Source organism: Amblyomma mixtum, chromosome 3 (assembly GCF_055824585.1).
Source record: "Amblyomma mixtum isolate Tamu chromosome 3, ASM5582458v1, whole genome shotgun sequence".
NCBI lineage: Eukaryota > Metazoa > Arthropoda > Arachnida > Ixodida > Ixodidae > Amblyomma > Amblyomma mixtum.
The window spans coordinates 351,496,231-351,518,922 of record NC_143014.1 but is presented as its reverse complement, the minus strand read 5'-3'; the positions used below and the strand labels follow the sequence as shown (position 1 = coordinate 351,518,922).

Sequence of the window (22,692 nt, the reverse complement as noted above, 5' to 3'; positions counted from 1 at the left end):
GAGGAGATTGAAACCCCGGTTAAAATCTTCTTAACTGCAAGAACTTGGCATGTTTTCAAGAAGAACTTTGTTTCCGTTGCCAACCTTAAGTATTGCGTATGTTTAGTGATGGAAATCTACAGCGAGGATTGGGCAGCATAATCTTTTTTTTTACTATTTTCTTGTTGATAGACTGTTTGTGAAGGTAAACTGTTTATCACTTGTAAGCTGTTGGTCCCTTGTTGATCAGCTTATACGAAGGATTTTTTTCCTTAATGTTTATCTGCTCGAGCAGGCGGATGACACCACTGTGGTCGTTATAAAGGCTTATTGCGCTTTTGTCTGTTTTGTTGTACTTTCTTCACGATGTAGGCTCACTCCTACCAAAAGCGTTCCGCGAAGGCTGGCATTACTTCTGAAATAACTACAAATCACTTGTGCACCATGCGTCACGCCGCGTCCCACTTCCGCTCTGTGAGATTCGCGCTTGGCCCGCTTACGGAGAATGGCAGCGTTCATTTCTAATCCGTTTATTCCCAACCCTATGACATTCGCCTCTGCAGGTGCCGTTAAGCGCATCGATGATGCGCATGGTCATTCCCCGTGCTACGTTCAGCAGCTTGGCGGGCGAGGCACGAACCTCGCATACCTGAAGTCGCACGTCACGTGACGCCTAGCCTGTGGGCCAATGGCCCATTTTACGAACCCACCTCGACCGTCGCGAGTGCGTGGTTCGATCCCCAGTCACAGTATTCCGATGGAGGATGGAGACAAAATGCATGACCCTGGTGCACTGTGATTTCGGTGCATGATAGAAACATAGCCACTGCTATCTCGCTGCTCGGAGCTCGCGCGCAGCACTTTTCAAATAACCCATTGAAAAAATAAATTTTACATACTCGAAGCTCCATATGGGCTATGAGAGACGTCCTCAACTACTGAATCTCTCACAGGCCACGTCCAGCTTTTGGGCATTAAGCCCACTTAGAGCACCATACCATGCGACGTGATGAGCCTTACCATACCGGTCGCATTTCACCATTGACTGCGCTGTTACTTAAAATCCTATCGCACAGCACGTGGCACGCATAAAGACGGCCAATTCTTGCGCCAAAAAACAAAGCGCAACTGGCTGATCCTAGCCTGACGCTCAGCGAACCTCGTGGCGTGCTCGCAGGGCGCCTGGTGGCTGTCAAGGACGTTCGCAACGTGGACGCGCCCAGAGAGCAGCACGCCTCCCAGCTGGTGCACCGGCACGTGGTACGCACCCTCTGCGTGGCGCCCCTGGAACCGCGTCGCTTCCTCGTGGTGATGGAATACGGAGGCCCGCATACCTTGCAGCACCTGCTCGACGAGCGAGGCCCGCTGGGTACGCTGGACGTCTGCCGGTGAGCAGCAAGTGCATGCATGCAGCTGCAACCGAGAGCGCCGTTGTCGAGCTCGGGTACATACCGGTTGCATTCCGTAGGGGGAAGTTAGTCGGCCAGAAAGGCCTATTAACTCGCGATGAACGCCTGAACCGCGCCATGACGGTAGGAGCGAAGAAGGGGTTGAAGGGAGAGAGGCAGAAAGAGTCGCTGAAGTAGAGAACTGCAGGTTAATTTCCTAGTTAGAAGCTGCAATCACGAACACTGTTCACCAACAAGCCCCAAACAATCAGACCACTTCTTCTCCGCTTTAAACAGAAATGCGAAGAAGTACACGACATTGACGCATTTCCTAATATTACCCTGAACCCTGATCCATTCCCGCCTTGGTACTGTCCGCCCTCTATATGCGACTTCACATTAAGACCCTTTCAAAAAAAAATGCCGCATGAATATATATGACAAGAATGTTTTTCTTCAAGGAAAAGTACAGGGAATACACTGCATTTTATACGGACGGTTCAAAATCAGGCCGCTACGTCGGCAGCGCAGTGACATAAAACAAATGAGAGAACAAATTAAGGCTGCCACAGTGTGCATCCATTTTCACAGCCGAGTGTTACGCAGTGTATGTGGCTGTAGAAAAAATAATAAATGAGAACATTGTGAACAGCGTAATTTACAGAGATTCTTTGAGCATACTCACTGCACTTCACCCTAGGAATGCAGTTACGCCAATAATCGGCGATATTATACACAACATAACAAGAGCCACAAAGTACAAGGTATAAAATTTTTCCCAGTTCCGAAATCAGTGGAACTGAGCAAGCAGGTGCATGTGCGGCACAAGCCTGGTACAAATAAATCTAGAGCGCGAGCATCCCCTACAGAGATGGTGTATAGTTGGTACGATCTAAGGGGAAAAATAAATGGCAGGCCAAATGGATTACTGACGAAAGTAACAAACTACACCTAGTAAAGCCCTTCACATATGAATGAAAGTCGTGTTCACACGAAAAACGTTACTTTGAAGCTATTTTGTCGCCTCAGTATTGAACACACACATCTTACTCGCAGTTTTATCTTTACAAAACAAGAAAAAAGACCTGCATGTGCGCTGTGCGGGGAAATCACCATAACCCACATTTTAATGTACAGGGCAGTCCACTCTTAGTGCGAACACGGCTCCGGGTGGCCGCGCTCCGCGGAGCGCCAGCGGATGCGGCGCGTTCGCGCATCGAAGCAAAGCCGCGCAGGCGCACAGGGGCCCGGGGCAGGAGCTTCGTGTCGTCTGCTACAGCGCTGGCGCGCACCTCGCTTGCATTGCTGGTAGCAGACGACACGAAGCTCCACCCCCGGGCCCCATGTGAACCTGCGCGGCTTTGCTTCGATGCGCGAACGCGCCGCATCCGCTGGTGCTCCGCTGGCGCTCCGCGGAGCGCGGCCACGCGGAGCCGTGTTCGCACTTAGAGTGGACCACCCTGTACATAGCTCGGCTGACTAAGGAAAAAACATTTCCCACAATTTTTCGATAAACACATCCCCTTCCATTCCTGATTACTCTTAGGAGAAATTCACTCATCGATAGTATTTTAAAATTTTTGAACTCCCGCCTGCTAAACATATTAAAGCTTGTGTTTGGCGCATGATGGGCTTAGTTGGCTATGTGCTACAAAACCCAACACAGGACTCCTCACGTTTAACTGCAGACACTTCCAGATTCAATACAAGCGGGATGACTGCAGATAAACGTCCGCCCTTACATTCAAAACACGCGTCGATGTACAACTGTCAGAGGTTTGGACATGGCTCACAAAGTTGCCGTGGCCGTGAAACATGTGCCAAATGTGCGTCAAAAGAACATCCTACCGAAAACTGTCAAGATCCACAGCGCTGCGCAAACTATGAATGCGGACACCCCGCCTGCTCAAGGCCTTGCCCAACATTGGAGACTTAAAAAGAAAACATCTACAATGAAGAACGCATGTGACGTTCACACACCATTGGAACATTCTCTTTTACTGCAAAATCAACCTTCGGCAATGTGGCCCGTGGGCAAGGCAAACCGCACCAGGCTTCGGCACCTGTCCGGGCCACACACAGTGAGCCTGTGGCACGACCATCCGCGCCCATAGTTGGAGTAGCCAACACTACTCAGCCAACCTCAAAGCAGGTTGCGCAGACCCCCTGGTCGGCAGACCTCAAGACCTCTTACCAACGGTCAACGTCTTACTCAAACGTCCACGTGCCTGCTGCACAGTCGTCCAGCGCCTCGGCGGAGGCGATAGACACGACCAAAGGCAGCCCTGCGCGGTACACGTCGGATAGACGGCGGGGCTCCCTGGATCGGTAAAAAAATACAAGCCTCGAGTCACGGGGCCAACAGAAACCTAGTCTAGTCTTTCCAGTTTACACATATAAACTGCCGCCGCGGTCGCACGGTGGTTATGGTGCTCGGCTGCTGACCCAAATGACTAGGGTTCGATCCCGGCCGCTGCAGTCGCATTTCGGTGGAGGCGAAATGCTGAGGACTGTGTACTGTGCGATGTCAGTGCACGTTAAAGAACCCCAGGTGGTACAAATTATTCAGAGCACTCCACTACGGCTTTCCTCATAGCCTGAGTCGCTTTGGGACGGTAAAACGCATAAAACCAAACCGAACACACATAAACTAAAATGGCTTTCATAGTACATTGAAACTGCAAGGAACTTTTAAGAAAGTTAACTGACATAAAAATAAATTCTTGCTTCACTGTCTCCTGTCGCCGTTTGCACAGGAGAAATGACCCTATGTCCCCAACACATAAATGTGCCTAAGAAATATGATTTTCGCCGCTATCGTGAGCGGGCGAGCAGACATTCGGTCGGAGTTGCCAATATAGTACAAAGTGGAATCGCAGCTTGTGAAGTACAAAATAAAACTAGATTAGAGGCCGTAGCAGCCATGCTGCTGACATATTAAATCTCAACAGTCTGCTCCGTACACCTCGAGCCACACCTGAAAGTAACTAATAGGGAGTTAAAAAAATTTTGTACAGGAACTGCCAGAGCCATATCTGGTAGTTGGAGATTTCAATGCACATTCCTCGTTTTGGGGAAGTGAGGAAACAGATGCCAAAGGTCAAAGAATAGAGAATTTTAATCTAAGTAGTAATATTTGTTTGCTGAACTCTTGTAAACCCACTTACTGCTCCTAAACCTCAAGAAAAATTAGCTATTTAGATTTCTCTTTTAGTTCACTGTTTCTTTTTAGCGATTTTAAATGGGGCATTTTAGACGATCCATTCAAAAGCGATCATCTCCCCGTCATAATAACACTGTCATCCTCGCCGACAGTCATTGCACAAAACCACAGCGTTGGAAGCTACATTTAGCTGACTGGCCATTGTTTGGAGAAGCCAGTTTAGAGAATATTGATTTAGAAAATCTCAACATAGACAAAACAAATGAAAAATTCACAACCTGCATTCCTAATGCCGCACACTTATCAATTCCAAAATCCACAGAAGCGGTCCGCCATAACTGCAAAGTGAGGTACACACAGGAATGCAAGGAGGCAAAAAAAGGACAAAGTGAAACCTGGGGAGTCTTTCGCAAATAGGCAACACACGACAACCTTATCCTTTTCAAGAAGGCGAGGGCACAAGCGTGTTATATTCGATGCGATGACGAGAAAACATCACGAAAAAGCTTATGTGTCTTCTATAAACAGCTCAACCACAAAAAAAAAATGTGGGAGCAAGTTCAGAAAATAAATGATGACTACTCACCTTTCCCAGTTCTTCTTTTAACAATACCTGGTACACAAAAAAGTAGAGGGGAAAAGGCTGAAATGTGAAGGGACTATTTCGCTGCGGTTTCACGTTCATTCTATAGCGGGTGATTTTTAAAATACTAAAACATGGCCGAAAAACAAAGACTCTCGACAAGTGAAGCTGCGAATGAAAAATACAGTAGTCTTATTGCACTCCAAGAAATCAATACTGCACTGTTTTCCGGCAAGAAAACTCTTCCAGGACACGACCAAATACACTATGAAATGCTGCCTCATCTGAAAAATGCTGAATGAGTAGAAAAAGTCATTATAGTACCATTCCTGAAATCTGGAAAACCTCCAGCGTCCCCTAGTAGCTATAGGTCAATAGCCCTTAGAAGCTGTCTCGTTAAATCTGTTGAACTTGTTGACATCCACCAGTGTGGATTTGAAAGACCTTGTTCAACAACCGACCATCTCGTCCACCTTGAAAATACAGAGAAGTATTTGCCCATAAACAACAATCTGTTGCAATTTTTTTTTATATGGAGAAGGCTTATGATACCACCTCTAGGTTTCGGATTCTCCGCTACCTAGCAGACTTAGGTGTCCGTGGAAGGGTGCTGAAGGACTAAGACTGACTATTCATTTCATGTACCGCAAGGGTGCGTTTTAAGTACTGGCCTGTTATGTCAAAATGAATTATGGCTAAGGTAATTCCAAAGTCCATTATATTGTTACAAGTACTATTCAGAAAGCTATTTACATAGGCCGATCGACCCGAGCCTGGTGCATCAGCGGCAGGGTACTGAGCTTCCTTTTTCTTTCTGCGTGCGCACTTCGTTGTTCCTCAGGCTCCATGCGTAACGCGTGACAATATGTCGATGACTTTAAAATAACGTGTACATCCTCCAGCCTATCAGCCTATGAGTGACAGTACAACTGACGTTAAACAGACTTGCGGTTGGGGCACACAGATATTGGTTTAAGTTCTCCCCACACAAAAAAAGTTGCTGTTGTTTTCTCGCTCAAAAGGGGTTTACAGATTTTGTACTCCCTGCACTTAAATGAAATTATACTTCGAGTTATAAAAGAACATAAATTTTTCTGGCATAACATTCGACAAAAGACTCATGCTCCTACCGCACATAAGCACACCAAACAAGAAAGCAACCCTATCCCTCAATATACTCAAAGTACTGTCAAGAAAACGTTGGAAATCTAAATGAGCATGTCTTTTATAAACCTGCCAGCCTGTAGTACGCCCTACTCTAGATTATGAATGCGTTGTGTATGGGCCTGCGAGGCCATCATGTCTAGATCGAATGGACCCAGTGCATAACCTTGGTTTGCGTCTCTCAACTGGCGCATACCGAACATTCATGATAAACCAGTCTCTACGTCGAATTAAATGAACCCTCCCATAGAGACAGAACTATGCTCACATGCACATATGTCCTTAAAGTGCGTTCAGTGACGAAATACCTCTGTTATTCCATAGTTACCAAGTGCACCACAGAGCACTGTTCAAGGGGCAGTATGTCGTGCCTCAAGGCACGACCCACTGCCCCTATGGTACAGCCTTCCCAATGTATGTGATTTTACATTAACACACTTCCGAAAAAAAGCAGCACACGAAGACATACTGCAGAAATACCTGGCACTACGAGCAAAATATGTGAACTATACAGAATTTTACACCGATGACTCAAAAGCAGTAGAATATGTCGGAAGCGCTGTTGTACAAGGAATCTTAATCTACTTAATCATCACTCACGCAGTAGTGGAAAAGATTTTATAGTTGCTCCAGTACAGCAATTTCGTATGTTTTTATGAACAGTTTGTCTATGCCCTCATTAGTGTTTTTCTACATGATGTACTTTGATTTTCTTTGTGCTTTAATTGAAATTGAATTCACTTTTAATTGATGTCAATAATTCAATCGGTTGATTAATCCTTTGCTGCCAAATCCCGTTAGTAAGCGGGCAGTCGCCCCGTCAAGCTGCTCTCCGAAGCATCTTTTTCGCGGCTGCTGCTTTCCTTGTAAAAGAGGAAAAATAATCAGATTATTATTATTGTTATTAATAATAACATTATTATTATTATTATTATTATTATTATTATTGTTATTGTTATTGTTATTGTTATTATTATTATTATTATTATAACTGACAAAATTTAGTAAGGGTGCCTAAGTGTGCATCCAATTTTTCTGCCGAATGTTATTCTGCATCTGTAGCTACAAGCAGGATAATAAACAACAGTATCGAAAACAGCATAATCTACAGAGATTCGGCTAGCCTGCTGAGGACATGACATTCCAGAATTGCAGTCGAACCATTAGTAGGAAACATAACCCATAACATAGAAAAGTCATCAGACAGGGGCATATGAAAAAATTCTGCGGGGTGCTGAGCCATACTAGAATAGACTGAAATGAAAGAGCTGACTTTGCTGCACAAGCCCGCAGTCATGAATTCGAGAAAGTCAGCGTGCCTGTACGGACTGCATGAAAGTAATGCATATATTTTGAAAGATAAATGCAGACAACTTGGGATAATGAAATAAACAAGCTGCATTTTCTAAAGCCTGTCCTCGAGGGAATGGAAGACCTCAACTCTCCAGGAACATTTTATAGAAGTAATTTTGTCGTCTCCATATAGGACGCATAACACGAGACGCAAAAATCTTTGTGAAAGATGTGGAGACGACCTCACACTAAACGATATTTTAATGTCATGCTGAAAACTCGAAATTTCAAGTGAGGAAACAGTACCTTGCTTTTTTGATAATGAACACATCCCTTTTCGTCCATTGTTGCTCGCAGAAGATAGTGCAATGGTTGACATAAATTGTTTTTAATGGATGGTGGTTTTCTTGATAAACTGTCAGTTCTAACCCAGCGCCTGACTTGTCTTTGATACACCTTAGCGACTTTCGCAGCGGTGAGCGCGCGCGGCGAGGCGCGCCAGCTGTGCTCAGTGACGTCACTCGCTCCTCGCGCATGCGCAGTATGGTCGACGGAGGGAGCATGCGAAACGGCGAGACTGTGGCTAATGTAGCTCACGCTACAAAATAGTCAGGCTGCCTGAGTGCGCATCAGTTTTCACGGCATAAAGTTAAGGCATTGCTGTCATGGTTCAAGAAATAATCAAGAAAAATATATAAAAATGTGTCATCTATATCCAATCCCTAAGTGTAATTACAGTACTAAAGTTCAGAAATGCAGTTCAACCCGTAATAGGAGACATAATACATAATATAATGAAAGCTGAAACAAAAAGACTAACAATAAAATTTTGCTGGGTCCCTAGTAACGTGGGAATCAGGGGGAACGAAAGCGCTGGCAGCCCCGCTGCGGTGGCTCAGTGGTTACGGCGCTCGGCTGCTGGCCCGAAAGATGCGGGTTCAATCCCGGCCGCGGCGGCTCAATTTCGATGAAGGCGAAATTCTAGAGGTCCGTGTACTGTGCGATGTCAGTGCATGTTAAAGAACCCCAGGTGGTCGAAATTTCCGGAGCACTTCACTACGGCGTCCCTCATAGCCTGAGTCGCTTTGGGACGTTAAACCCCAATAAACCAAACCAAACCGAAAGCGCGGACGCATGTGCTGCACGTGCCCGTAATGTACTAATAAAACAAGTAGGTATACCTCATAAAGACTGCATGAAGCTTGTAAAAAATAAACTTAGAGCAAAATGGCAGGCTTCATAGGACAACGAAGTTAACAACAAGCTACATTTAGTAAAGCTTGTACTTGGTGAATGGAAGACCTATGGACACTAGGAACGTTTTATGGAAGTAATTTTATGTCGCGTGCGCGTTGGACACGCACACATTACACACAGCTTCCTGCTTGCAAAACAAGAGAAACCAGCCTGCGAAAAATGTGGAGATGAACTTACAGTTAATAACATTTTATTCTCATGCTTGAAACTTAAAAAAATAAGAAAAAAATACTTCACTCAATTTTACAATGAACACATTGCTTTTCACCCGACACTTGTCTTAAGCGAGAGCGCAGTTGTTGACATATCGTGTTTTTAGCTTTTTAAGATAAGCAGGTTTTCTCGACAGACTATAAATTCTGATCCACAGCTTTGCTCTACTTTTCATACACCTCAGCCGTCTTCTCATTCCTGAGAAGAATGCTGAGGTTTTTATTTTAATGGTTGGGAGCCTTGGGATCCTTGCCCAGCTAAGGATTACCACTGAGGTTACTCGACCTTCTTTAAAGTTTTTAATACTATCATTTCCAAAATTTCTTTCACAGCATTACAGTGTAGCAGCAACGAAATTTTTAGGCTCTTTACACCACTGATCTTTCTCGCTTTTAGTAAAATTTTACAGAAATCAATTTTCCTACCCCTTGAGCTTGGCGCATGATAGCCTTAGATGCTTATGCGCCACTAAACCCAACACAACACAACAACATTCCTGAGAAGGCTGAGGTGCCTATTTCATTGGTTGGGAGCCTCGAGATCCCGGCCAGCCAAGGATGGCTGCTGAGGCTACCTGACCTTCTTTAAAGCTTTTACCATAAGCCATTTATAATTTTTTTTCTCCTTGATTATCGCTTGGTTGTACAAAATATCTTTATGATCCCCTTACACCAGCGTTGTTTTAAAGATGTTTTAATAAAACCCTGCACAAAAAACTTTAACTTGTATTTGACGTGATAGCCTTAGACGCTTATGCGCCACTAAACCCAACCCAACATATCTGGAATATTTACAGCTACGTCGTGGTTTTTAACACGACCTTAGCCTTCACGCGTGCATTCCACCACCTTTCTTGTCCTGCCGGTTCGAACGTACGGCATCTACGGAGCATCAAACTGCTTCTGCAGAATTTCAATAACCCCTGCAGTAGCACCATGGGAATGGATCCGCAGATTTGATGAGAAAACCTGTCCACCGAAACCATGCAAGCCTTGTAGCTGCTCTTTCCCGTCTAGAGGTCGATAAAAAGGACACATTTGCGCCATAAGCGTGTTCACCAGCGCCACCCTCATCCATAGCGGCGGGCGGTGTAAGTCCCGTAATACCGCATGTGCCACGTATGAACGCGGTCGAACGAGGGCCTCGATTCTGGCTGTCCTGATACCGCACGCAGCATAAACCAGCTTTCGCCCAGCTTCCGCCCTCACCGTTCGACCTCGTTCCTATGTGGCACTTGCTGTAATACAGGACGTACTACGTCCGCCGCTATGGACAATGGTGTCGCTCGTCAACACTGTCATGGTTCGGTTACACTGCACAAAAATACCCAGTAAAGTCGAAGATTGGACAGCCGTCCCCGTAGCACAGTTGGTAGAGCACGGGACGCGGAATTCGGAGGTTGTAGTTTCGGATTCCGTCAGCAACATGTGGTTTTTTCTTCTGCTTGCTAATCAGTTACCTTCAAAAATAGTCACCGTATATTGGTCTGCCATTGATGAAGATAACAAATTAAACAAACCCCTATTCTCCTTACTTTCGGTGGCTGCTGGCTTCCGTCATGTATATCATAACGAGCACCTGATTTCCATTTCCTTGTCTGCTCGTTCGACCATAATGTAATTTTTGAAGTTTCATTATCCTCGTCAAAAACGAAGTACGCTTGTTTTCATGGTGCCAGAGGCTGTGACGCTGTCCGGCAAGACACTTCAGAAGCAATTACGTACTGTCGGGGTGAAGACAGTTAATGCCACCTAGCTAAACAGTGCAGGAGATCTAAAGCCTTACCTTCGGGTCTGTTATGCCAGTTTTATTCTACCCTAACGTAATTGCTCTCGTTCTCTCCCGGCGGTTAATATATATTATACTAATTCCCAAGTTCCAGAACATGGTTTGCACCGCCGCATTGTTCTCAGTAACAAAGCACGTGAGGTGTCCGTGGTAGTTTCATGTGCTGAGGTGGAGATTATTAAACGGGTAGAAATGGCCTATATCTTTTCCCTGTGTGGTATGAATCAGCAAATATGGCCTACTTTTTCAAATATTTCTTTGCAACATGTCAGCCTCATACACTACCCATGGAGTCATGAAAACTAAAACGGCTCCCCTGGAATTGTCGAAAAAGGATTTCCCTTTCAATTTTATTTCTACCGGCCCTACATTGCTCTAGCATCGCCTTGTCTGGAATTATGTTCTGTGAGCGAATATTTCCTAAATTTTACACTTTAACGGCAGGTATTTACTGTACCAAAGACGCGCAAATTTTCATTCTCTCCTAACACAGCTACAGATTGCAGTTGTCTTGCTGCTTGTTCTCTCCTGCCTTTGTAGACGCTGAAATCAAACATACAGATAATGAAGAATTCGTTTCCCCTGTGTGTGTGTGTTTTGTTGTTTTTTGAGTGGTGGTTTGATTCATGCTCTTATTAATGAGGTGTTCTGACATTTCTCTTCCCGTGTATCATATGGTTGGTGTATTTTGTACACTTGTGTTTTTCCCTGCCTTTCTATATTTTATATATCTAAGTGGTTTCTGCTTGGGCACTTAGCCTGAAGTGTAGTGTAAGTAAATACATAAATAAACTACAACTTCCTTCTCATTGACATCGCCAGCTACGGAGCTGTCCTCGAGAAAGCGTCGACACCACAGCTGCACAACATGTCCCTGAAAACTTTCGGCATCCATCGCTTCCCCCCCCCCCCCCGGCGTCTCTCATAGCCTTAGTCGCTTTGGGACGTTAAACCCCATAAACCAACCAACCAGCTTCTTCTCCCTCTGCCTTGACTGGTATCTGTCACTGAACGTTTGGTCCTCGCTCCCGTGCTTCAAACGTGGACCACTCCTATCGCCTTGAACGGTTTCGTTAGTCGTACTGCTGGGCGCGTCAAAAAGAAGCCTGCTTACTGGCATCTGCTTTATCTCAAGAAAAGGATGTGCCAGATTCCAGCCGCCCAAAACCATTGGCAATCATCAAGGCCAACCCATTACCGCTTTCCACATTCCGCAAGTCGCTTCATATTTCTAATACCCCAACATGGCCCTGTACTTCATGGCAGCTACGTTTCTCTTCGCTGTCTTTGTTTCTTTCTATTCTTTGGTGTTTCTTGCATACCCCAAAATTATTTACACCTAAGTACCACCATGCCTTATTTGTAGAGAGCATCAAAGTGCGTGACGCAATCACCCTGGTTTAAAAAGCACCACATATGCACGCGCGAAATTCAGTCCTTCCTCTTGCTTTCCGCATATTTTCACCAAATCTACAAGGCCCTTCTGGATCTCTGAGAGAGGAACCGGGAAACGGGGATCCTCCTTACATCACTGTTACGTTTGCACTTGCTGCGCAATGAGTGGCTGTTCGTTTGTGATAGATTCCGCTTTCGTGCACCGAATATCTAGCACGTCGGCCAAACTCAGTTCCTGCGCACCTTACGTGAGGTCCCACAACGACAAATCAGTTTCTTGATGGCCATACGCCTGAAGCGCCGTAATCTTCGTGGTTTATCGCATACAGCTCTCACTCTTAAAGAGACATGTTCTTTAAAATGCTGGAAACTGGTATGCTCTTGCTGCATGAACATTTTTAGGCGATATCAATGAGACCTCCTTCTGGTTAACGTGTCCACCATTTGTCGCCTCCCGTCGCTCTCTAACAACTATCGGCAAGCGCATATCTTCAGCAATCCGGCGTTTTACTTTTCCCTGCTGACAGGTTTGGCCGGCAGATGGCTTCGGCACTTCACTACTGCCATCGAAACAACGTGCTGCACCTAGACGTCAAGCCAAGCAACGTGCTAGTCCACAACGGGGACTGCAAGCTGGCCGACTTTGGAAGCAGTGCTATCCGTGGTTCCAAACCCAAGGTCGGCTGATTGCTGGCCTCACTTCGTGGCCGTCTGGCTTTTTCGAACATCTCTGTCTATATGTGAACGCCGGGATGAATATCTTAAATGCAGTGACCAGAACGGCATAAAAATTCAGTAACGATGAAAAGAAGCTGGGGAAGGTGTGGCAGAAAGGGCGTGGCAAATTATCCAGACCTCAAAGGGGTACTAAGGGCAAACTGGCGTTGAGCTGTAAGGTTAGATTAGCTCCTTGTACTGACAAGCAGGGTGCTTTCGTTTTAAAAAGGAAATTCCATACGGTAAGAAGACGGGGAAAATGCATACAAGTATCCCCACCTCTGGTCGTTTTGGCAAGGAAACTGCGGCGACGTCAGTACCATGTTTTCTTTTTTTTAACGCGTATCTGTGAATCCCGGCTACTCCTCCTCCATTCACTTGCAAACGGGGAACACGGAGCCATTCTCACTCTTGTCTTCATAAGTTTAAGTTGTGTGGCTGGAAAAAAGTGTTCCATTTTTAAATTTCATTTTCTCAAGTGAATGTCTTTCGCTGCCAAATAAACGTCAACATATCCAAAAACAATCAGAGAATTCATTTTTACATCGAATGAAGTTTCGACAGCTCATAAATCATAATGCGCAGGAAAGGTGTTGGAAAAAAAATCGAGGGCAGAGTTGTCCATAGAACAAATTAACCAGAGAAGAAAAAATTGGAATGACCCATACTCAAACTATTCGCACAAGTCCCGAGAATAAGTCACCCTGATATCCGACACGTGTGGTCTTTTCTTTTCAAAGTGCCCTCTCGCTGTCTTACTTAAGCCGAGTCCAGATAGAGCACGCTCTGCGTGGCTTACGTGGACCACCACACCACCGCTGTGTGACCGGGAAGCAAATGCGGGAGTTGGCGTGCGACGTACAGTGTTCATGGCGGCACCATTTACCTCACTATTCATTTGCAAAGCTACTGCTTAAACGGGAAAAGAGAATAGCCTACGAGAATAATTTAGACGGGACAGATTTTCTGTACCTTCCCATCATCGAGCGCATCAGAGGTGTGGTTTGTCCCATTGACAGTTAGTCCTGCAGTAGTTGGTACACTCTTAAATGGGCACTAAAGAGTGCTTAAATGTAGAGCAGGCAGTAGGAAGGCCTAGCCTTTGAAAGGGTAAAAGCCTCTTAGCCCCTAAAAAGGGGACAAATGAATAAAGAGCATACCACTCCAGTGCCTTTCCCCCTTTTGAATAGACATTAAAGTGTGTTCCCTTATGAAGGACAAAAGCGATAAAAGGAACTTTCAGCAACTTCCGGTGTATTCCGAGATAAATTTGGAGTGATCTAGAACGTGTTTGGAACACTTTTCTATGAGGAGGCGAGCGCTCATCAATATCGTATTCTTGCTTATGTCCAATGGACTTGACAGACGCAGGACCTTATTGGAAATCTTCAGCGCTATTGTGGACTAGGGTCAGCGTCCTTGCTTCCGTTTTGAAACATTCGAAAAAGATATCTATATCAGTGATTTATCCAAAATTCGTGGCCTCCGTTCGTGCCTTTTCTTACCATACCATATCGAGGCGGAAAGCTCCCGCGTTCGCAGTTGCCAAGGAAGAGTGGTATGAAGGCGGGCCTGAGCCTTAACGGTGAGGGAGTATGTGCTATTTAAAACGTTTTATATCTACTCATGCAATTCGCGACATCCTAAGAGTGTGTGGTCATATGGGCGGAGTACGGCAGAGATAACAATGTCTCTGCTTTTCCCTAGACGACGGTGAAATGAAGTTTTCTCTTCATTTTTCGTTCTCCGTGCAGAGTCTGGCTGAGCTGCAAGCATGGAGTCGTCACCGTGAGCTTTCAGTGTGTCATCAGTTAAAACGTTATATCCTGAAGCCTTACCAGACTGCAGCGCAGTTACTATCCGGGCTATTCTGCTTCCGTAACCTCCCTGGCATTGGCATTTCTCTATTTGCCGTTTGTTGCTGTAAAACAGCCGCTCGAAATCTGTGCTAATGAGCAAGAGATATTAATGCAGGAGCATACAAATAATTATCGGAATGCAAAGCTTGTTTTGCAGAAATTTTCTCTTGATCCTTCTGCGCCTCTCCGCCGTTGGTAAAACATGCCTTTGATGCCATTATGAGCAAGGAGTGTTGCTTGCTTGTTATAATTTCTGATGTCATAGGCGGCATCTAACAGTGGTAGTGGTGAAAGAAAGGGCACAGAGCTAACAAAATACGCCCCTGGCGGGCTGGCTTGGAATGGGAAGCGTGCGGCTTGCTTACTGAGTACCTCGGTCTCACCTGGTTGTGTCCTTGCTCCTACCAGGTTTGCGGCACGGTGCAGTACATGGCCCCCGAAGTCCTGATAGGGCAGCCTCCAGAGTTCAGCGCCGACATCTACTCTCTAGGCGTTGTCCTCTGGCAGTTGCAAACCGGCTCCAGACCATTCGACGACCTCCACCAGCACGCTGTCATGTTTCAGGTGCGCGTCTCTAATGGCACTCATCGATGGGCTGTAGGTACGCTTGTTCTACTCCTTGCCTCACGAAACCACCGTAGGCTCTGTTACAACCTCGGCACAGTGCACCCGCTCGTCGCGCGGACATTCGTTTCTGCCGTTTGTGCATGCGCCTAATGGAGGTAACAGGAACGACTTCGTGGTAGCTCGCGCTAAGTGAGCCTAGCTACGCGGCGAATCCGCTGGCCGAATCATAAGTCCGAGCAGTGTGCTTGATGGAACGGAATGTTTGGTCACAACTATTGCGAAGGCAGCTGGCAGAGCAGGACATTTTCTCTGTGACTGGCGCACGTGACCCGCCACTCGTCTAACCACAACTGCCGCGAACTGGCAACTCGATTGTCGAGAACGTCTGCGTTAGCAGCGGTCCCTGACTCTATGCGATACCGGCTCTTCCTAACTTCTCAGCTGCGGACGTTCACAGCGCGAAGAGGGAGCGAGTAGTGGTAAGAAGACGGGCAAAATCGGCGCTAGCTCCCCGGCACACTTTAATTCGGTACAGCCCTACTGACCTGAAGAATAAATGTCTCTTACTGATATGACAGTGAGAGTAGGTAGGTATTTTCACTGTTCACTTCGGGCTACCATGAGATTTGTGACTTGCTCGCCTTGGAAAGCTCTTGGAATCTAAAATAATTTTCGTACAACTTTGAAAACAGGTCATTGGTCCTCACCTGCAGCCAGCTTAAATTGAAGGAAAGCAGCTCTTGCATTGTATAGTACTAATTTGGATGTAGATAGATTTCCTACACTTTCTTTTCATGAAATTATCTTTGTTCTTGTAGTACCTTACGTACGTAAATTCACGTCGGTCGAGGGTCCTAAAAAGCTTTTGCTCGTGCAAGAGGTCTGCATGTGCCCTTTAGAACAAGTGCCATTTAGACCAGCTATTTCTTTAGCACGTCTTACTGGAGCCACAGAAAACAGCTTCTCCTTTACTGAATTCATATTGTGCCTCTTTTATGAACTGTTTGACAATCTAGCAGCTGCAATAAAAAAAGTGTCAACCTCAACAATACGCGCGGCGGAGGAAGGAAGAAACTTCGCATGAGTTTCTACGAGATTTGCCTATAAACTCGTGCTTTTTTACAGCCCACCGCCGGTAATGCGCACTCAGAAATTTCAAAAACAGCTAATTGCTTGGAATGTTTCGTTCATTAACTCTGAAATTTGGGCGAGCTAGTTTCTAAGTAATAAGTCTTTATGTTTCCGTCTACGTCCCATCTTTGTGCTATCGAAGCAAAATGTTTTTTGCATATAACGCTTTGCAAGCGTTCCCAAAAGGTGGACAGTAGCCCCACGTGGTGAAAACTTTTTTCCATTTTTATACACATCGTGATAACTTCGGCACACTAAAAGAACAGCACACGAGAATACAGCATGAATCAATGGAGCGCAAAAAAACAGCACAGCGACAAAAAAAGCACTCCGAATAAAACAGCGCTCCGAAGAAAACAACGCTCCGAACAAAACGGCGCTCCGAACAAAACGGCGCTCTGGAGAAAACGGCGCGCCGGACTGAACGGCGCGCCGGACTGAACGGCACGCCGGACTGAACGGCACGCCGGACTGAACGGCACGCCGGACTGAACGGCACGCCGGACTGAACGGCACGCCGGACCAACCAGCTCGGGGAAAAACGGCACGGCGGACCAACCAGCTCGGGGAAAAACGGCACGGCGGACCAACCAGCTCGGGGAAAAACGGCACGGCGGACCAACCAGCTCGGGGAAAAACGGCACGGCGGACCAACCAGCTCGGGGAAAAACGGCACGGCGGACCAACCAGCTCGGGGAAAACGGCACGGCGGACCAACCAGCTCGGGGAAAAACGGCACGGCGACCAAACACCGCAGGAAAAACGGCACGGCGACCAAACACCGCAGGAAAAACGGCACGGCGACCAAACACCGCAGGAAAAACGGCACGGCGACCAAACACCGCAGGAAAAACGGCACGGCGACCAAACACCGCAGGAAAAACGGCACGGCGACCAAACACCGCAGGAAAAACGGCACGGCGACCAAACACCGCAGGAAAAACGGCACGGCGACCAAACACCGCAGGAAAAACGGCACGGCGACCAAACACCGCAGGAAAAACGGCACGGCGACCAAACACCGCAGGAAAAACGGCACGGCGACCAAACACCGCAGGAAAAACGGCACGGCGACCAAACACCGCAGGAAAAACGGCACGGCGACCAAACACCGCAGGAAAAACGGCACGGCGACCAAACACCGCAGGAAAAACGGCACGGCGACCAAACACCGCAGGAAAAACGGCACAGCGACCAAACACCACAGGAAAAACGGCACAGCGACCAAACACCACAGGAAAAACAGCACGCCGGAGAAAACAATACCACTGCTGTAAGGGGAAATTTCATAGCCATGAGCGCGAAAGGTAAATCGCAACACATACGGCAACGACACTTAGAGTTAGCGAGCGCTCGTGTAACAGACTCGGAACAGGGTATGCAAATATTCGCGGTACTAAATTTTCACTTTTATCTGGCGGGTAATGGAATGACAAGCGCTTAAGAATGCGTAGTTATGAGAGTGCTAGGTTTTCATAACGGTTCACTCCAATCGCTTTCATTAAAGAGCAGATTATATGTCTCATCGTTTTAGTTTAATTAAAAATGCACAATTGAGACTAATTTCAGTGCTTGTGCAAACACCTCTGTGTTGCTTCTTAAAGTAGCCTGCTTAAGCAATATATTCGATTAGCGCCGTGAAACCCCGCGGCAACAGCAGCTGCTCTTCCTAAATCAGTTAGATACTTGCTGCATTCATGAATGCAATTTAGCGGCGCTGCCATACAGGCCTTGTGGTTGTAAAGCAAATAACGCAGCCCTCATATGTACTGATATCGTGGGCGAGTGAAGCAGCATGCAAGCTAGCTCGATTCCTGCTCCTCTCTAACTAATTTGAGTCTAACTTCAGTTAGTTTTTCATTTTTTTTTTATTTCGCGTGCAAAGAGCCATAGGTTTCAATAATCATAACTTGGGCTGTCTGCAGCCGTTTGAGAGGAAATTCGGTTCGATGTCCGAATTCGATGGCATGAAACTAAAACTAGATTTCTGTTATCCTTTACGCACTTTTGTTGTCTTTGTTGCCGCTGTTAGGTGCCATTTGGATGCTTCAGAATTTCATACCTTGGGCTTGGCGCATGATGGCCTTAGCTGCCTATGTGCCATTAAAGCCAACACAACACAATACACAGGTTTAGAATTTCAGAACTTTTCCTCAGATCTGTTGGAGAAAGGAAAAAAAAACACATGTCACTTCAATCCACAGCGGCGCAAAGCAGCTAAGCTTCCCGATGCCATGGAGCACTCAGCCATCGTAGCAGCCTCTCGCTCCCCGTGTTTTAGCTGCTAGCCTCTCTCGCTATGATGTGGAAGTCGCCATCACCGTGAAAGCTAGCCAAGGCCTCTGAAGAGCAGGCGAGCAAAATAATTCAAACAGCAAAATCAAGCTTGAGACGCCATGCATGCTGCCTAGCAGTTGAAAAAGGAAGCGGCTGCATACGACAGCATGTAAGGCATAAAAACAGTCAAGAAAAGCAAAAATACCTAGCAAATAAGACCAGACAAACTACCCGGGACTATTGACCGTAAAGGAGAAGCCCAAAAAAATTTTATCTCAGTTGCCCAGATCCTGTCTACATAAATACCAAAAAAAACTGGGTAATTGAAGGAACGCAGTCAAGGACTATGGTATACAGAACCACTAGTTCTGCCATGTGCGCCGTTCAAGCAACGCTGTTCAACTCCAAAGGTCGCTGCCGTATGTGCAGTGAGTTACCGTTTGCGTTATGGCTATGATAGTTGTTCACCGCATCAGCAGCGCTGTACCGTACTCCGCTTTGCTGTTTGGTCGCCGTGCTCTTTTTTTCCAGCGCTCTTCTACAGTCGTGCGGTTTTCTCACTGTGCTGTTTTGTCCGGCATGCTGTTTTGACGTGTGCTGTTTTTTTCGCTGCGCTGTTTTGACGCATGCTGTTTTGTCTTGTTGTTTTGTCTTTAATGTCCTTAAAACTTCCATTACCAGGAGAGGAGCCAAAGTTCACAGCCTGACGATAATTCTAGTCCTAAGAGCACTGCCAAGTAAAAATACGGAAATTGGATTTGTACGCTGCTCCTTACAAGCGTAGCGTACATTGCTGCTGCGGATTGGCAAGCTTGGACACTGATTTCAAACACAGGCCGGATATACGGGGTTTGATCCCAACCAGTGATAGAGTGGGTACAAGATTTCTCCTGGCCTGGTGCTCGGCTTCTTTGGAGTGAAACGCTTGGGAAATGGGTCTTTGACCCAACCTTGAACAGTCGAGAAAAGAGCCCTTGGACCATGGCAATCTACTACCTGCAGATGCCCTTACGCCATAAAATGTGATAGTCATGGTTTTTATAATTTGAAACACAGGTGGTGCGTCTACAAGCAAGACCCCAGTTCGGCGAAAACGACGGCGTCACGGAGTTGCGGGAGCTGGTGAAGCGATGCTGGAGCCACGAAAGCCACGAGCGCCCCAGCGTGGGCGCTGTCCTGCTGGAGCTGAGTGCGCTGCACAAGGAGACGCTTAAGAGCCGCACCGTGCCCGGATAACCACCGCCGCAGCTGCTTCAGCCTTTCAAGCCCGGTTGTAGGAAAAGCTGGAGAGCGATATTCGATTTCGTTCTGCGCAGGCTAACCACAATGGCCGGCTGTCGTGGATATTCTTCCATGCACGTGGCCAAAAAAACGGTGTGCTGCCACAAGGCAAAAATACTTCCATAGAATATTCTTATTAGTGCGGGCTTTTGACAGCGTTTTTTTTCCTTATTAGGTATCACAGGAACGCCAGTTGGCTCTCGTCTTCGCACCTGGCTACAACGACAGGATCCTGCCTTTATTCGCCTGCCATTAAAGGCCATAGTGATTGCAGTTATAATATTGATCCGCGACAGTATAGGTAAACTCCTCTCTGAAAGGTTGCGCTGAAAGAAACCAGAACATGACACGTGATTAAGCGGGGCCTCCAGCGTGTCACTTATTCGAAAAAGTGCTAAAGTGAGCTTGTACACTCCTAGTTCTAAATTTTCGTATTCACATTTCGCTCTTTCTCTTTTAAACGCGGAAGAAAGTCATAATTTATTGTCTGCATACACGGAAGTCGCTGAAAATCTTTGGAGTTTTGTCGGTGGAGACCAAGCGAATGCTTTAACTCCGCCGCATATTTCGTTCTTCTCTCTTCGCTTATCATAATACGTGGTCTAAAGCAATTCTTCCCCGGGAATGGGCACTGTTTCCATGCTCAGCCGCCTCCTAGAAATTCTTTCCCCTACGTCGAAATGGCAACGAAATGTTAGCAGCACAGATATAGACTTATATCTAAAGATATTCTGTACTTTCACATGAATTCGGAAAAAAGGCATTTCACCTCTTTTCTTTGCAGATAATGGCAATTTCATGAGTTGCTTTCATTTATTATGTGCGTTTTTAACTCAGCCATGATCCCAGCTCAGCATAGTCTCTGTACACCTAAAAACTGCAGCGGGGCTGCCGAGGAGATGTGAAAGTACACAAATTTCTACTGCCTGTGCACATATAGTGCTATATATGCGGCTGGCAATTTTAATTGTTTTTAGCATTCTTTAGTATGATTAAGGATTAATTTTTCCTTAATTTAAGTATGGAACTTGGTATTTTGACAACACTACGGACATCATACTCATCTTTTAGGTTTTTTCATTTATTGCACATAAAGAGTCACTCACTTCATTCATCTAACTTAACCCGTTCATTCTAACCTCACGTTCATGGGACGTATACTCTCGCCTTCATTCTACACTGCGCCTTCGTGCAGCAATCCGCGGCTGCTTATTAGCAGTTGCCCAGAGAGAGCTGTATTACGTTACACCGACTCCTCTGTCTTTCCTTTTTAGCATGGGCATGAACTTGTTCTACATTTCAGTTTTCTCATGCTGTGCACGAGTGAGTCGTATTATGTTGCTGCCCTTACAGACATGTGGGAAAGTACCAGCCCACGTGTTTTTTAGTCTTGACGCATGTCGTGAATAAACTATCTACTTGCAATCGACCCGTCCCTGTATTTACCGAAGTTCTTATCGTGGTTGTTTGCCGCCTCTGACTCTATGCCCACTCTTAACCAGCGATTTTACCCTGGACTACAAGGAGAAGAAGCTGATATGGACGGATGAAAGCCACATGTCACCAGGTCTCTATTGTATGTCTATTATCCACCCTTGCCTTCACGGTATAAGTTGATTGGGCGATGGATTGCCTACTTTTTTCTCTTCGGTAAATTGCAGTAAAGATGGCAGAAATTGCTCCCTGCTAGCATCTCTACAGTCTGAACATTCAATCTGCATTGGTGCGATGGGAGTCTGATCGCTAAACGGCGCCCAAATATGTGCTTCCTGAAGGGCAGACGGCGTAGAATAGGATCTCTGGCTCAAGGGCAAGTAGATCTGAAAATACATTGACGATAAATAGTGTACAAGTGCGTATGGATGAACTGTGAGGAAAATCAATATTGTTCTATGTTCGTCGCACTGACTGCAATATGACATGAATACGGGGTTAAACTGACACTCGGCGTTAGTACACTCGCTTACGGAGATGTTTTCAATCAGAACCGCCTAATCTTGTCTCCTGTGTGAAATGCTGGCCGCTTGCGTACGAAGTTTGCTGCATCTAGTGCGAACACGTTTTGAATATCTTGGGCTAAAACTTTCATTTTAGTTGAGAAGGAGCCACACTTTAATGGTGACCGGCGATGCTTGCCGGTTGTATGCCTGACAGCCTGATCCGTATGAGAATGGGAATGGACATATCGCGTTGTGGTGGGGGAAGTCCGGCAGTCAGTAATGAATCGAAATGCTTCCAAAATAAACTCCCCATTGGGCTGCTTTGTGCCCAGAAATAACTGAACTCGGCGGCGGCAATAGCAACAAGCGTGCTTGGCGGTCTTCGAAGAAAGCGTCATCGCTCTTGGCCGCACTCAATTCGAAATTAAGGTAACGATAAATTTCATCACACGGAGCTACAAGAACCTACAACAGTCTCTAATGATGTGGAAGTAGCTGCGCAGTGCTATAGAGATTCCAGATAAGCCAGATTGTTTTTTTCCATAGAAGGCAAAAACAGAAACCGCAACAAAGTCAAATTTTGCTGTGATGCCGTGTGCATTCATTACTGTTTATTTTTAAAAAGCTATGGGAACGAAAGGTGCAACCATGCGATAATGTATTATCCGGTGGCGATATTTAGGTTGTACGTCAAAGG

At 46.2% G+C, this 22,692-nt stretch overlaps 1 protein-coding gene across 1 annotated transcript in view; it reads left to right on the top strand.

Annotated features, from left to right (window-relative positions):
* Positions 1-20,010, top strand: part of Mos (proto-oncogene serine/threonine-protein kinase mos) — a 28,127-nt gene extending 8,117 nt beyond the window's left edge. Inside the window, exons 2-5 of the mRNA XM_089576328.1 lie at positions 1,157-1,367; positions 12,751-12,901; positions 15,208-15,363; positions 19,831-20,010. Of these exons, the coding sequence (XP_089432454.1) occupies positions 1,157-1,367; positions 12,751-12,901; positions 15,208-15,363; positions 19,831-20,010 (698 nt within the window). The remainder of the gene's footprint in view (positions 1-1,156; positions 1,368-12,750; positions 12,902-15,207; positions 15,364-19,830) is intronic.
* The last annotated feature ends 2,682 nt before the right edge of the window (positions 20,011-22,692 follow it).